The sequence below is a fragment of the Hippoglossus stenolepis genome, chromosome 7, assembly GCF_022539355.2.
Source record: "Hippoglossus stenolepis isolate QCI-W04-F060 chromosome 7, HSTE1.2, whole genome shotgun sequence".
NCBI lineage: Eukaryota > Metazoa > Chordata > Actinopteri > Pleuronectiformes > Pleuronectidae > Hippoglossus > Hippoglossus stenolepis.
The window spans coordinates 28,145,336-28,159,720 of record NC_061489.1 but is presented as its reverse complement, the minus strand read 5'-3'; the positions used below and the strand labels follow the sequence as shown (position 1 = coordinate 28,159,720).

General features: G+C 40.3%; 3 protein-coding genes across 3 annotated transcripts in view; all 3 read left to right on the top strand.

The window, feature by feature from the left end:
- maml1 (mastermind-like transcriptional coactivator 1) overlaps positions 1-4,852 on the top strand; it is a gene marked incomplete at its 5' end in the record, with an annotated part of 11,819 nt that extends 6,967 nt beyond the window's left edge. Inside the window, 1 exon segment of the mRNA XM_047340499.1 lies at positions 4,844-4,852. Within this exon segment, the coding sequence (XP_047196455.1) occupies positions 4,844-4,852 (9 nt within the window).
- A 2,195-nt stretch (positions 4,853-7,047) lies between these two features.
- LOC118112385 (nuclear factor 7, ovary-like) lies at positions 7,048-8,394 on the top strand. Its single transcript, XM_035161657.2, has one exon. The coding sequence runs from the start codon at positions 7,048-7,050 to the stop codon at positions 8,392-8,394; it is 1,347 nt and encodes a 448-aa protein (XP_035017548.2).
- Positions 8,395-11,673: 3,279 nt separating this feature from the next.
- On the top strand, positions 11,674-13,053 carry LOC118112387 (nuclear factor 7, ovary-like). Its single transcript, XM_035161659.2, has one exon. It carries the CDS (start codon positions 11,674-11,676, stop codon positions 13,051-13,053), a length of 1,380 nt encoding a protein of 459 aa, XP_035017550.2.
- Positions 13,054-14,385: the final 1,332 nt, after the last annotated feature.

The following is a 14,385-nucleotide window of genomic DNA, read 5'->3' as shown; positions in this document are numbered from 1 at the left end:
CTTCCCAGCGACCCCTCGTTGTCTGATGTGAGGCCCTGCTGTTTCCCAGCATGCTCTGCTTCTCCCGCTCTCCATCTCCCTTGTCTGCGAGGAAGTAAACTATCAATCAGTGAACTCCACTGTCGGGTGCAGCAGCAGTTAGACGGGTGTTGTGTGAGATATCGTGTGCACCAGCATTTGCCAAACAAACCAAACAAGTCATTCACTCCGGGGGGGTGGAGCGCCGAACTGCACGGCCATGTTGAAATGTAGAATTACACAAATCCTGGGATGAAACCCACGAGAGGTTTGTCAGTGTTTTCACACTGGAGTGAGTCGGGGGTGGATGATGATGACATGTGATGAAGTGGTTTACACGTATCCTGGCAGTTAATAACCACAGAGAACTCACTTGTTAGAGCCTCCAGCGCCGGAGGAATGAACGTCTGCTCTGATGATATCAAGTTTAATCGCTTTACACTCGGTGACAGTTGAGGCAGATAAGTGCAGGGAATGGCCGGAGGTACGTGGACGCTCCGGCTGCTGCACGTGTGTTGTTTCGTCCTCAGCTTCCAGTGGAAGACGTTGACCTCAGCTGCATCCGACACATTGGGGATGAACTGGAATGTCTCCTGAGATTCAGACCTCATCATCCAACCTCTGAATTGTAGATTGTGATCAAATGGTTCCAGGAGCTTTGTAAAAGCTAAACTACAAAGTTAAAGTTCTTCTTTTCTCTCTCACACAGCTCACACGTCCTTTCTATCACATTATTTTAATTATTCACCTGAAAATGAAGCTTCTCGTGTGTTTACTGGTCGTCGTTGCTGCTCTTAACTTTGTTTTTTGGCCGAAGCTGGCAGCTGTCGTCAGTGACTGGAGGAATATTTAGCTGCTGACCACCGGATATTTCCCTCAAGACTTGATAGAGACTAAAAACCGGATCGTTAAAGTCTAGTTCCTGTGTAATCTGTCTCCCAGCCAGAGGGTTCCCACCCTGGTCGTTCTGTTTGGAGTTTGTATGTCCTACTCCGTCTTTTCTTTTCACCTTTTCTTTTACTTTTCATATTACTGCTTTTATGTGTTCAAGTTTTCTGCAAACGTTGGTAACGATTGGAGCATGTTAAAGCCCTCAAAAAGCCAATTCATTTGCCTGGAAAAAAATTAATAATAATAATAATAATAATAATCCTTACAATTTCAATAGGGCCTCACTGTCTCACTGTCTCCCACTCTGTTCGGTGCTCGGGCCCTAATTAAAGCCCTCAAATTCTCACCAAAGTATGTGCTCGGGCCCATTATTATTATTATTATTATTATTATAATAATATATCTTTATTATTTTATTTTTTAATTATTATTATTATTTTTTCTTCAGGCAAATGAATTGGCTTTTTGAGGGCTTTAATTAGTATTATTTTTATAATAATAATATTTTTGTATTCTTATTTTTTTCATATTTTGATTACTTTTTAAGGATTATTAGTTATTTTTATTATTATCATTTTTTTTCAGGCAAATGAATTGTCTTTTTGAGGGCTTTAATTGTTATTATTATTCTTTCGTCACAGTAACATCTAAACAGGCCTGTGTGGTGTCCAGTGCGTTCATGCTTCAGAAGTAATGAACCCACATGACTGGTTGGAGGATTAATATCAAGACAGTGACCACAGGAACATCAGCAGTGCATTAGATCACAGTTTATGATGAACTGAAGCAGTTTTGGATATAAGGATTTTTACATAATCCTATTTGGCTTCTTTTTTAATATATATTTTAATATTAATATTAAATATGTTTCTGACAAACACATTTATTGAATGCCCAAAGTCACAACATATAATGCTGTCACAATTTTTACTGCACTCACACAAATTAATGAGCAAATTTGACTTGTTTTGAATTTATAAAACCTCTTTTCAGTTTCTGACATTGTTTCCATTTGTTTGCACTTTGCTTCTGTCTCTTTAATGTGACTTCTGCTCTGCAGTTACGTCCCCTGCACTTCCTGTTAATATTTAATTTTCACTCTAGCAGAACGACCTCTGAACTCTGAACACTGATCAGATCATAATCATATTCAAGCAGCTATTTTACAACCAAGTCTCTTGTCTGTGTGAGCTTGTTGCTGGCAAATGACTTTTGACCAGTTATCAAGTCCAAGGCTCTTATTACTTTTTACAATCGTGTTGACACACCTGAGAAACCAGGACACGTCTGTTCCTCCCTGAAGAGACGCAGGCTGAAAACCAGACGATCACATTCACCTTCCAAACCAAACTGAACCAAACTGAACCAAACGTCCTGAGAGGTCCAGCTACAGGAGAGAAGAGTCAAACCACAACCTCCGACACTGCCGACGCTCCACACTGACCGTGAGTTTAACAAACACCTCGACTAGAGGGAAGTAAACCTCAGTGAAGTTCGTGGAGCTGTGACTGACTGACTGTCTGTTTTCAGCTTCACCTGGAGACTCAATGGCTTCCAGATTAGAAGAGGATCTCTGCTGTCCCTTCCAAGATGTCTTCAGAGATCCTGTACTTTGTCATGTAGCCACAGCTTCTGTAGAGACTGTGTGAAGAGCTGGTGGAAAGACAAAGAAGTAAAAGAGTGTCCACTTTGTAAGAGAAGACATTCAATGTCAGTACCACCTAATCTGGCGTTAAAGAACCTGTGTGAGACCTTCTTACAGGAGAGAGATCAGAGCTCTTCACATCCTCTCTGCAGTCAGCACTCAAAGAAACTCAGACTCTTCTGTCTGGACCATCAGCAGCCAGTGTGTCTCGTCTGCAAAGATTCAGAGAAACACACCGGCCACAGATTCAGCCACATCGATGAAGCTGCACCACAACACAAGCAGCAGCTTCGGAAAGGAGCCCTTGAAGAAGAAATTACAGTGTTTTGAACGTGTTAAAGTAGAGTTTGAACAAACAGCAGAACACATTAAGGTCCAGGCCGGACTCACAGAGACGCAGATCAAGGAGCAGTTTAAAAAGCTTCACCAGTTTCTGGAGGAGGAAGAGGAGGCCAGGATGGCTGCACTGAGGGAGGAAGAGGAGCAGAAGAGTCTGAGGATGAAGAAGAAGATTGAGTCTCTGAGCAGAGACATAACGGCTCTTTCAGACACAATCAGAACCACAGAGGACGAGCTGAGAGCTGAAGACGTCTCGTTCCTGCTCAACTACAAGGCTGCAGTGGAACGAGTCCAGCAGCGCCCCCTGCTGGATGATCCACAGCTGGCCTCAGGAGCTCTGATAGACGAGGCCAAACATCTGGGCAACCTGAGCTTCAACATCTGGAACAAGATGAAGGACAGGGTCTCCTACAGTCCTGTGGTTCTGGACCCAAACTCTGCTCATCCAGTACTCGTCCTGTCTGAAGATCTGACCAGTTGAGAGAGAGAGAGACAGAAGCTTCCTGACAATCCAGAGAGGTTTGATAAATACTTCTGTCCTGGGATCTGAGGGTTTTAACTCAGAGACTCACAGCTGGGACGTCCTGGTTGGAGACAGTACACGCTGGGCACTGGGTGTAAGAGCAGAGCCTGTCCAGAGGAAGGGAGACAAACTGTATGGATTATGGGGAATATGGTTCAATGAAGGTAAATACAAAGCAATGTCACCATTAGCATTATCTGTTCTCTCTGTGCAGAAGATCCAGAGGATCAGAGTGAAACTGGACTGGAACAGAGGAGAACTGTCGTTCTCTGATCTTGATACTAACAAACACATTCACACCATCACACACACTTTCACTCAGAAGATGTTTCCATGCTTTAGCATTATAGATCACTTGAAGCTGTTACCTGTGAATGTTTCTGTGACGCTGGATCAGAGCAGTTAGAGATAAAGATTTTATTCATCATGTTTATTTCTTCAAGAGAAATCTGCTGAATTTAAATGTTAAACTCGTTATTCTAAAGCTTTGTTTATTTCTCCTTTAACTCATTTTCATTTCTCCTGTCGACTTTTCCACGTGTGTAAAAAGATTTCATTATTTTCTGATCTTTATCTTTGGTTTGTTTTTTATTTTCATGGAAAATGTTTTCTATCATTTAGATGTTGTGTGGATCCATGAAGTCGAGCAAACTGATGAAGATCCACATAAAAACACATTTATCAATAACAGCTGATCATTGTTCACATTCAACAAACTTTATTAAAACTCACACATGAGACATGATTCATGTTTAATCACATAAAGTCTGTTCACATATGAAATAATCCAACATATATTTATTGTTATTATTACTTTTGTTTGTGTGTGTTTTCCCCAGCTTGTTTATTGATTTTTTTAATAAACAGGGAGCATCAACTCACAATAATGACTTGTTCCGTTCTGTTCTTTACTGTACAGTTAATTTAAAAGATGTGACATCATGTTACCACAAGTCAACACATTAACATTTATAATCATCACAGTTTTAACAAGCAAAATAAATATGAGAGGTTTGAGAGAAGGGGGAAATCAACGTACAATACCGCATCTTGCCAGCAGGTGTCGCTGTGATATCATTAATATAAACTCTCCTGAGCTCTCCTCAGTAGCAGTGAAGATTTTGCAGAGTTAGATTTGTATGCATCACAAAAAATAACCTTCCTCCTCAGGACACAGGTCTGTTTATAGCTGCTGATGGAAATCTGTCAGAATCTGAATTCATATGAGGGGGGCAGTTCTGAGTTTTCATCTCTCAACCTCCTCGCTGATACTAAAGAGGTGCACAGAGGCTAACAATTAATTAACCGTGTAATTAGTGAGTCAACAATGAAGTAGCATGTTTGTACAAATAATTAGCCCAGTTCAATTGGCCTGGTTATGGGCTTTGTTTACATTCACACTGTGTTGATGATGCTTGTGTCCACAGCTGCTTTGACTAACATCAACATATAAATATATATATATATATACAGGGAACTGTTTGTATGATGCAGAATGTTACCGAATTAAAATTGCATGTGAATATATATACTTTAAATTCATTTTCACATCCCAGGTATGAAAATCCTTAAATAGAAAATCCTAAAAGCTTTAAATTATCATATTTTGAGAAAAATGATCTAAGGGACCAGAGCAGGGATTGGACGCCAATACCGACGTTTGGAATCTGTGTCGAGATTCTGAAGAGATTTAGATACAGAAACAATGCTCTTCAAGGCACAAGGCTCTTATTTTGAAACATAAACAGGAACATTTGGGTAAAGCTCACGAGTCACGTCACGTTTTGTCTCTTGATGCATCGTCCATCTTTATTTACAGTCTATGGTTTGAAGATTTGCCCAAAACTAACCAGATCTAATCTAAATTAAGTTTTAAATGACATCTGTCGTTGCCACTTGGTCAATAAATGAATCGTTTCGATTAAAGAGGCATCTAAATATTTTAGTGATGTCGTCTGAGCTTTGATCATATACATTTTTACTCTGCTATAATTATTAAATGTTTCCCACACTCAGGTTACACAGAGCAACCAATCCAAAAGTAATTGAAGTCATTTTAATAACGATGTGACCTTTGATGATACCGACGGGAATCAAACAGCGGAGCAGCTTCTGGTTTGTTGTGTTCATGCCGCTCTGCTCCCGATTCAAGATCAGAAGAGTGAAGAAGACTGTGCTTGTTGAATCCTTTGAAACTAATATGGCTGCAGAGACGTGAGGAGGACAGTGAAGAGCTGCAGCGAGGGAAGTGTGGAACTGTTCGTGAGACCCCTGCTTCCCCTTCACACGTGCACTGGACCCTGATCTGGTCTGAGAAACATCCTGAGCTGCAGAAGACGGATTGTTAAATCTTTTTCTTCTTGTGTTTTAACTATATTACGGTTCATGGTGTAGCTGAGGATACAATAAACTATATAAAGATGGACGACGCTTCCTCCAACTGTCCAGAAATGTTGCTAAAATATCCCAGTTACGAACGCTGTCATCTTGCGTCCTATTATTATTATTATTATAATAATAATATTTTGTTATCATTATTTTTTTCATATTTTGATTACTTTTTATCTTGTTATTATTATTAGGGCCCGAGCACCGACGGTGGGAGGCCCTATTTAAATTGTAAGGATTATTAGTTATTTTTATTATTATCATTTTTCTTCAGGCAAATGAATTGTCTTTTTGAGGGCTTTAATTGTTATTATTATTCTTTCGTCACAGTAACATCTAAACAGGCCTGTGTGGTGTCCAGTGCGTTCATGCTTCAAGAAGTAATGAACCAACACATGACTGGTTGGAGGATTAATATCAAGACAGTGACCACAGGAACATCAGCAGTGCATTAGATCACAGTTTATGATGAACTGAAGCAGTTTTGGATATAAGGATTTTTTACATAATCCTATTTGGCTTCTTTTTTAATATATATTTTAATATTAATTTTAAATATGTTTCTGACAAACACATTTATTGAATGCCCAAAGTCACAACATATAATGCTGTCATACTTTTTACTGCACTCACACAAATTAATGAGCAAACTTGACCTGATTTGAATTTATAAAACCCTCTTTTCATTTTCTGACATTGTTTCCATTTGTTTGCACTTTGCTTCTGTCTCTTTAATGAGACTTCAGCTCTGCAGTTACGTCCAGACTCTCTCCTGCACTTCCTGTTAATATTTAATTTTCACTCTAGCAGAACGACCTCTGAACTCTGAACACTGATCAGATCACAATCATATTCAAGCAGCTATTTTACAACCAAGTCTCTTGTCTGTGTGAGCTTGTTGCTGGCAAATGACTTTTGACCAGTTATCAAGTCCAAGGCTCTTATTACTTTTTACAATCGTGTTGACACACCTGAGAAACCAGGACACGCCTGTTCCTCCTGAAGAGACCAGGCTGAAAAACCAGCACGATCACATTCACCTTCCAAACCAAACTGAACCAAACCGGACCAAACGTCCTGAGTGAGTCCAGCTACAGGAGAGAAGAGTCAAACTACAACCTGCCGATTACACACTGACCGTGAGTTTAACAAACACCTCGACTCAGAGAGGAAGTAAACCTCAGTGAAGTTCGTGGAGCTGTGACTGACTGACTGTCTGTTTTCAGCTTCACCTGGAGACTCAATGGCTTCCAGATTAGAAGAGGATCTCTGCTGTCCCGTCTGCCATGATGTCTTCAGAGATCCTGTCATTCTGTCATGTAGCCACAGCTTCTGTAGAGACTGTGTGAAGAACTGGTGGAAAGACAAAGAAGTAAAAGAGTGTCCACTTTGTAAGAGAAGATCTTCAATGCATCTACCACCTAACCTGGCGTTAAAGAACCTGTGTGAGACCTTCTTACAGGAGAGAGATCAGAGCTCTTCACATGCTCTCTGCAGTCTGCACTCAGAGAAACTCAGACTCTTCTGTCTGGACCATCAGCAGCCAGTGTGTCTCGTCTGCAGAGATTCAAAAAAACACAGCGACCACAGATTCAGACCCATCGATGAAGCTGCACAACAACACAAGAAGCAGCTTCAGGAAACTCTGGAGCCCTTGAAGGAGAAGTTACAGTGTTTTGAACGTGTTAAAGTAGAGTTTGAACAAACAGCAGAACACATTAAGGTCCAGGCCGGACTCACAGAGACGCAGATCAAGGAGCAGTTTAAAAAGCTTCACCAGTTTCTGGAGGAGGAAGAGGAGGCCAGGATGGCTGCACTGAGGGAGGAAGAGGAGCAGAAGAGTCTGAGGATGAAGAAGAAGATTGAGTCTCTGAGCAGAGACATAACGGCTCTTTCAGACACAATCAGAACCACAGAGGACGAGCTGAGAGCTGAAGACGTCTCGTTCCTGCTCAACTACAAGGCTGCAGTGGAACGAGTCCAGCAGCGCCCCCTGCTGGATGATCCACAGCTGGCCTCAGGAGCTCTGATAGACGAGGCCAAACATCTGGGCAACCTGAGCTTCAACATCTGGAACAAGATGAAGGACAGGGTCTCCTACAGTCCTGTGGTTCTGGACCCAAACTCTGCTCATCCAGTACTCGTCCTGTCTGAAGATCTGACCAGTTTGAGACGAGGAGAGGAACAGAAGCTTCCTGACAATCCAGAGAGGTTTGATAAATACCTCTCAGTCCTGGGATCTGAGGGTTTTAACTCAGGGACTCACAGCTGGGACGTCCTGGTTGGAGACAGTACACGCTGGGCACTGGGTGTAAGAGCAGAGTCTGCCCAGAGGAAGGGAGACAAACTGTATGGATTATGGGGAATATGGTTCAATGAAGGTAAATACAGAGCAGGGTCTTCATCAACAGCATCTGTTCTCTCTGTGCAGAAGATCCAGAGGATCAGAGTGAAACTGGACTGGAACAGAGGAGAACTGTCGTTCTCTGATCCTGATACTAACAAACACATTCACACCATCACACACACTTTCACTCAGAAGATGTTTCCAATCTTTAACACTAGAGGACGCTTGAAGCTGTTACTGTGAATGTCTGCACGCTGGATCAGAGCAGTTAGAGATAAAGATTTTATTCATCATGTTTATTTCTTCAAGAGAAATCTGCTGAATTTAAAAAGTTAAACTCGTTATTCTAAAGCTTTGTTTATTTCTCCTTTTACTTCTGACTCATTTCATTTCTCCTGTCGACTTTTTCCACATGTGTAAAAGATTTCATTATTTTCTGATCTTTATCTTTGGTTTGTTTTTTATTTTCATGGAAAATGTTTTCTATCATTTAGATTTTGTGTGGATCCATGAAGTCGAGCAAACTGATGAAGATCCACATAAAAACACATTTATCAATAACAGCTGATCATTGTTCACATTCAACAAACTTTATTAAAACTCACACATGAGACATGATTCATGTTTAATCACATAAAGTCTGTTCACATATGAAATAATGCAACATATATTTATTGTTATTATTACTTTTGTTTGTGTGTGTTTTCCCCAGCTTGTTTATTGATTTTTTTAATAAACAGGGAGCATCAACTCACAATAATGACTTGTTCCATTCTGTTCTTTACTGTACAGTTAATTTAAAAGATGTGACATCATGTTACCACAAGTCAACACGTTAACATTTATAATCATCACAGTTTTAACAAGCAAAGTAAATATGAGAGGTTTGAGAGAAGGGGGAAATCAACGTACAATACCGCATCTTGCCAGCAGGTGTCGCTGTGATATCATTAATATAAACTCTCCTGAGCTCTCCTCAGTAGCAGTGAAGATTTTGCAGAGTTAGATTTGTATGCATCACAAAAAATAACCTTCCTCCTCAGGACACAGGTCTGTTTATAGCTGCTGATGGAAATCTGTCAGAATCTGAATTCATATGAGGGGACGAGCCAGTTCTGAGTTTTCATCTCTCAACCTCCTCGCTGATACTAAAGCGATGCACAGAGGCTATAACAATTAATTAACCGTGTAATTAGTGAGTCAACAATGAAGTAGCATGTGTCGTACAAATAATTAGCCCAGTTTAATTGGCCTGGTTATGGGCTTTGTTTACATTCACACTGTGTTGATGATGCTTGTGTCCACGGCTGCTTTGACTAACATCCACATATAAATATATATATATATACAGGGAACTGTTTGTATGATGCAGAATGTTACCGAATTAAAATTGCATATGAATATATATGTATATATATACTTTAAATTCATTTTCATCCCAGGTATGAAAATCCTTAAAAAGAAAATCCTAAAAGCTTTAAATTATCATATTTTGAGAAAATGATCATAAGGGATCAGAGCAGGGATTGGACGCTCAATACCGACGTTTTGAATCTGTGTCGAGATTCTGAAGAGATTTAGATACAGAAACAATGCTCTTCAAGGCACAAGGCTCTTATTTTGAAACATAAACAGGAAGCATTTGTGTAAAGCTCACGAGTCACGTCACGTTTTGTCTCTTGATGCATCGTCCATCTTTATTTACAGTCTATGGTTTGAAGATTTGCACCAAAACTAACCAGATCTAATCTAAATTAAGTTTTAAATGACATCTGTCGTTGCCACTCGTCAATAAATGAATCGTTTCGATTAAAGAGGCATCGAAATATCTTAGTGATGTCGTCTGAGCTTTGATCATATACATTTTTACTCTGCTATAATTATTAAATGTTTCCCACACTCAGGTTGCACAGAGCAAACAATCCAAAGTAATTGAAGTCATTTTAATAACGATGTGACCTTTGGTGATACAGACGGGAATCAAACAGCGGAGCAGCTTCTGGTTTGTTGTGTTCATGCCGCTCTGCTCCCGATTCAAGATCAGAAGAGTGAAGAAGACTGTGCTTGTTGAATCCTTTGAAACTAATATGGCTGCAGAGACGTGAGGAGGACAGTGAAGAGCTGCAGCGGGTGAAGTGTGGAACTGTTCGTGAGACCCCTGCTTCCCCTTCACACGTGCACTGGACCCTGATCTGGTCCGAGAAACATCCTGAGCTGCAGAAGACGGATTGTTAAATCTTTTTCTTCTTGTGTTTTAACTATATTACGGTTCATGGTGTAGCTGAGGATACAATAAACTATATAAAGATGGACGTCGCTTCCTCCAACTGTCCAGAAATGTTGCTAAAATATCCCGGTTACGAACGCTGTCATCTTGCGTCCTATTATTATTATTATTATAATAATAATATTTTGTTATCATTATTTTTTTCATATTTTGATTACTTTTTATCTTGTTATTATTATTAGGGCCCGAGCACCGACGGTGGGAGGCCCTATTTAAATTGTAAGGATTATTAGTTATTTTTATTATTATCATTTTTCTTCAGGCAAATGAATTGTCTTTTTGAGGGCTTTAATTGTTATTATTATTCTTTCGTCACAGTAACATCTAAACAGGCCTGTGTGGTGTCCAGTGCGTTCATGCTTCAAAAGTAATGAACCAGCACATGACTGGTTGGAGGATTAATATCAACACAGTGACCACAGGAACATCAGCAGTGCATTAGATCACAGTTTATGATGAACTGAAGCAGTTTTGGATATAAGGATTTTTTACATAATCCTATTTGGCTTCTTTTTTAATATATATTTTAATATTAATTTTAAATATGTTTCTGACAGACACATTTATTGAATGCCCAAAGTCACAACATATAATGCTGTCATACTTTTACTGCACTCACACAAATTAATGAGCAAACTTGACCTGATTTGAATTTATAAAACCTTCTTTTCATTTTCTGACATTGTGTCCATTTGTTTGCACTTTGCTTCTGTCTCTTTAATGAGACTTCAGCTCTGCAGTTACGTCACAGACTCTCTCCCTGCACTTCCTGTTAATATTTAATTTTCACTCTAGCAGAACGACCTCTGAACTCTGAACACTCAGCAGATCACAATCATATTCAAGCAGCTATTTTACAACCAAGTCTCTTGTCGGTGTGAGCTTGTTGCTGGCAAATGACTTTTGACCAGTTATCAGATCCAAGGCTTTTATTACTTTTTATAATCGTGTTGACACACCTGAGAAACCAGGACACATCTGTTCCTCCCTGAAGAGACGCAGGCTGAAAACCAGACGATCACATTCACCTTCCAAACCAAACTGAACCAAACCGGACCAAACGTCCTGAGTGAGTCCAGCTACAGGAGAGAAGAGTCAAACTACAACCTGCCGACGCTCCACACACTGACCGTGAGTTTAACAAACACCTCGACTCAGAGAGGAAGTAAACCTCAGTGAAGTTCGTGGAGCTGTGACTGACTGACTGTCTGTTTTCAGCTTCACCTGGAGACTCAATGGCTTCCAGATTAGAAGAGGATCTCTGCTGTCCCGTCTGCCATGATGTCTTCAGAGATCCTGTCATTCTGTCATGTAGCCACAGCTTCTGTAGAGACTGTGTGAAGAACTGGTGGAAAGACAAAGAAGTAAAAGAGTGTCCACTTTGTAAGAGAAGACATTCAAAGTTCGAACCACCTAACCTGGCGTTAAAGAACCTGTGTGAGACCTTCTTACAGGAGAGAGATCAGAGCTCTTCACATGCTCTCTGCAGTCAGCACTCAAAGAAACTCAGACTCTTCTGTCTGGACCATCAGCAGCCAGTGTGTCTCGTCTGCAAAGATTCAAAAAAACACACCGGCCACAGATTCAGCCCCATCGATGAAGCTGCACCACAACACAAGAAGCAGCTTCAGGAAACTCTGGAGCCCTTGAAGGAGAAGTTACAGTGTTTTGAACGTGTTAAAGTAGAGTTTGAACAAACAGCAGAACACATTAAGGTCCAGGCCGGACTCACAGAGACGCAGATCAAGGAGCAGTTTAAAAAGCTTCACCAGTTTCTGGAGGAGGAAGAGGAGGCCAGGATGGCTGCACTGAGGGAGGAAGAGGAGCAGAAGAGTCGGATGATGAAGAAGAAGATTGAGTCTCTGAGTAGAGACATAACGGCTCTTTCAGACACAATCAGAACCACAGAGGACGAGCTGAGAGCTGAAGACGTCTCGTTCCTGCTCAACTACAAGGCTGCAGTGGAACGAGTCCAGCAGCGCCCCCTTCTGGATGATCCACAGCTGACCTCAGAAGCTCTGATAGACAAGGCCAAACATCTGGGCAACCTGAGCTTCAACATCTGGAACAAGATGAAGGACAGGGTCTCCTACAGTCCTGTGGTTCTGGACCCAAACTCTGCTCATCCAGTACTCGTCCTGTCTGAAGATCTGACCAGTTTGAGAGAAGGAGAGAGACAGAAGCTTCCTGACAATCCAGAGAGGTTTGATCATTACTTCTCAGTCCTGGGATCTCAGGGTTTTACCTCAGGGACTCACAGCTGGGACGTCCTGGTTGGAGACAGTACAAACTGGGCACTGGGTGTAAGAGCAGAGTCTGTCCAGAGGAAGGGAGACAAACAATCTGGATACTGGGGAATAAGGTTCAATGAAGGTAAATACAGAGCAGGGTCTTCATCAGCATCATCTGTTCTCTCTGTGTGGAAGATCCAGAGGATCAGAGTGAAACTGGACTGGAACAGAGGAGAACTGTCGTTCTCTGATCCTGATACTAACAAACACATTCACACCATCACACACACTTTCACTCAGAAGATGTTTCCATGCTTTGGCACTAGAGGACGCTTGAAGCTGTTACCTGTGAATGTCTCTGTGACGCTGGTTCAGAGCAGTTAGAGATAAAGATTTTATTCATCATGTTTATTTCTTCAAGAGAAATCTGCTGAATTTAAAAGTTAAACTCGTTATTCTAAAGCTTTGTTTATTTCTCCTTTTACTTCTCACTCATTTTCATTTCTCCTGTCGACTTTTCCACGTGTGTAAAAAGATTTCATTATTTTCTGATCTTTATCTTTGGTTTGTTTTTTATTTTCATGGAAAATGTTTTCTATCATTTAGATGTTGTGTGGATCCATGAAGTCGAGCAAACTGATGAAGATCCACATACAAACACATTTATCAATAACAGCTGATCATTGTTCACATTCAACAAACTTTATTAAAACTCACACATGAGACATGATTCATGTTTAATCACATAAAGTCTGTTCACATATGAAATAATGCAACATATATTTATTGTTATTATTACTTTTGTTTGTGTGTGTTTTCCCCAGCTTCTTTATTGATTTTTTTAATAAACAGGGAGCATCAACTCACAATAATGACTTGTTCCATTCTGTTCTTTACTGTACAGTTAATTTAAAAGATGTGACATCATGTTACCACAAGTCAACACATTAACATTTATAATCATCACAGTTTTAACAAGCAAAGTAAATATGAGAGGTTTGAGAGAAGGGGGAAATCAACGTACAATACCGCATCTTGCCAGCAGGTGTCGCTGTGATATCATTAATATAAACTCTCCTGAGCTCTCCTCAGTCGCAGTGAAGATTTTAACAGAGTTAGATTTGTATGCATCACAAAAAATAACCTTCCTCCTCAGGACACAGGTCTGTTTATAGCTGCTGATTGAAATCTGTCAGAATCTGAATTCATTTGAGGGGACGAGCCAGTTCTGAGTTTTCATCTCTCAACCTCCTCGCTGATACTAAAGCGATGCACAGAGGCTATAACAATTAATTAACCGTGTAATTAGTGAGTCAACAATGAAGTAGCATGTGTCGTACAAATAATTAGCCCAGTTTAATTGGCCTGGTTATGGGCTTTGTTTACATTCACACTGTGTTGATGATGCTTGTGTCCACGGCTGCTTTGACTAACATCCACATATAAATATGTATTTATATATATATACAGGGAACTGTTTGTATGATGCAGAATGTTACCGAATTAAAATTGTATATGAATATATATGTATATATATACTTTAAATTCATTTTCACATCCCAGGTATGAAAATCCTTAAAAAGAAAATCCTAAAAGCTTTAAATTATTATATTTTGAGGAAAATGATCGTAAGGGACGCTGCCATCTTGCGTCCATGACGTCGTTTGAATTCAGTCTCATTAGTAGTGATCGTCCTGGTTTTTTCGGCAGCGGCTC

What these genes read in the sequence shown, in the direction of transcription:
- LOC118112385 (XM_035161657.2), top strand. Translation starts at nt 7,048, where the DNA reads ATGGCTTCCAGATTAGAAGAGGATCTCTGCTGTCCCGTCTGCCATGAT.
- LOC118112387 (XM_035161659.2), top strand. Translation starts at nt 11,674, where the DNA reads ATGGCTTCCAGATTAGAAGAGGATCTCTGCTGTCCCGTCTGCCATGAT.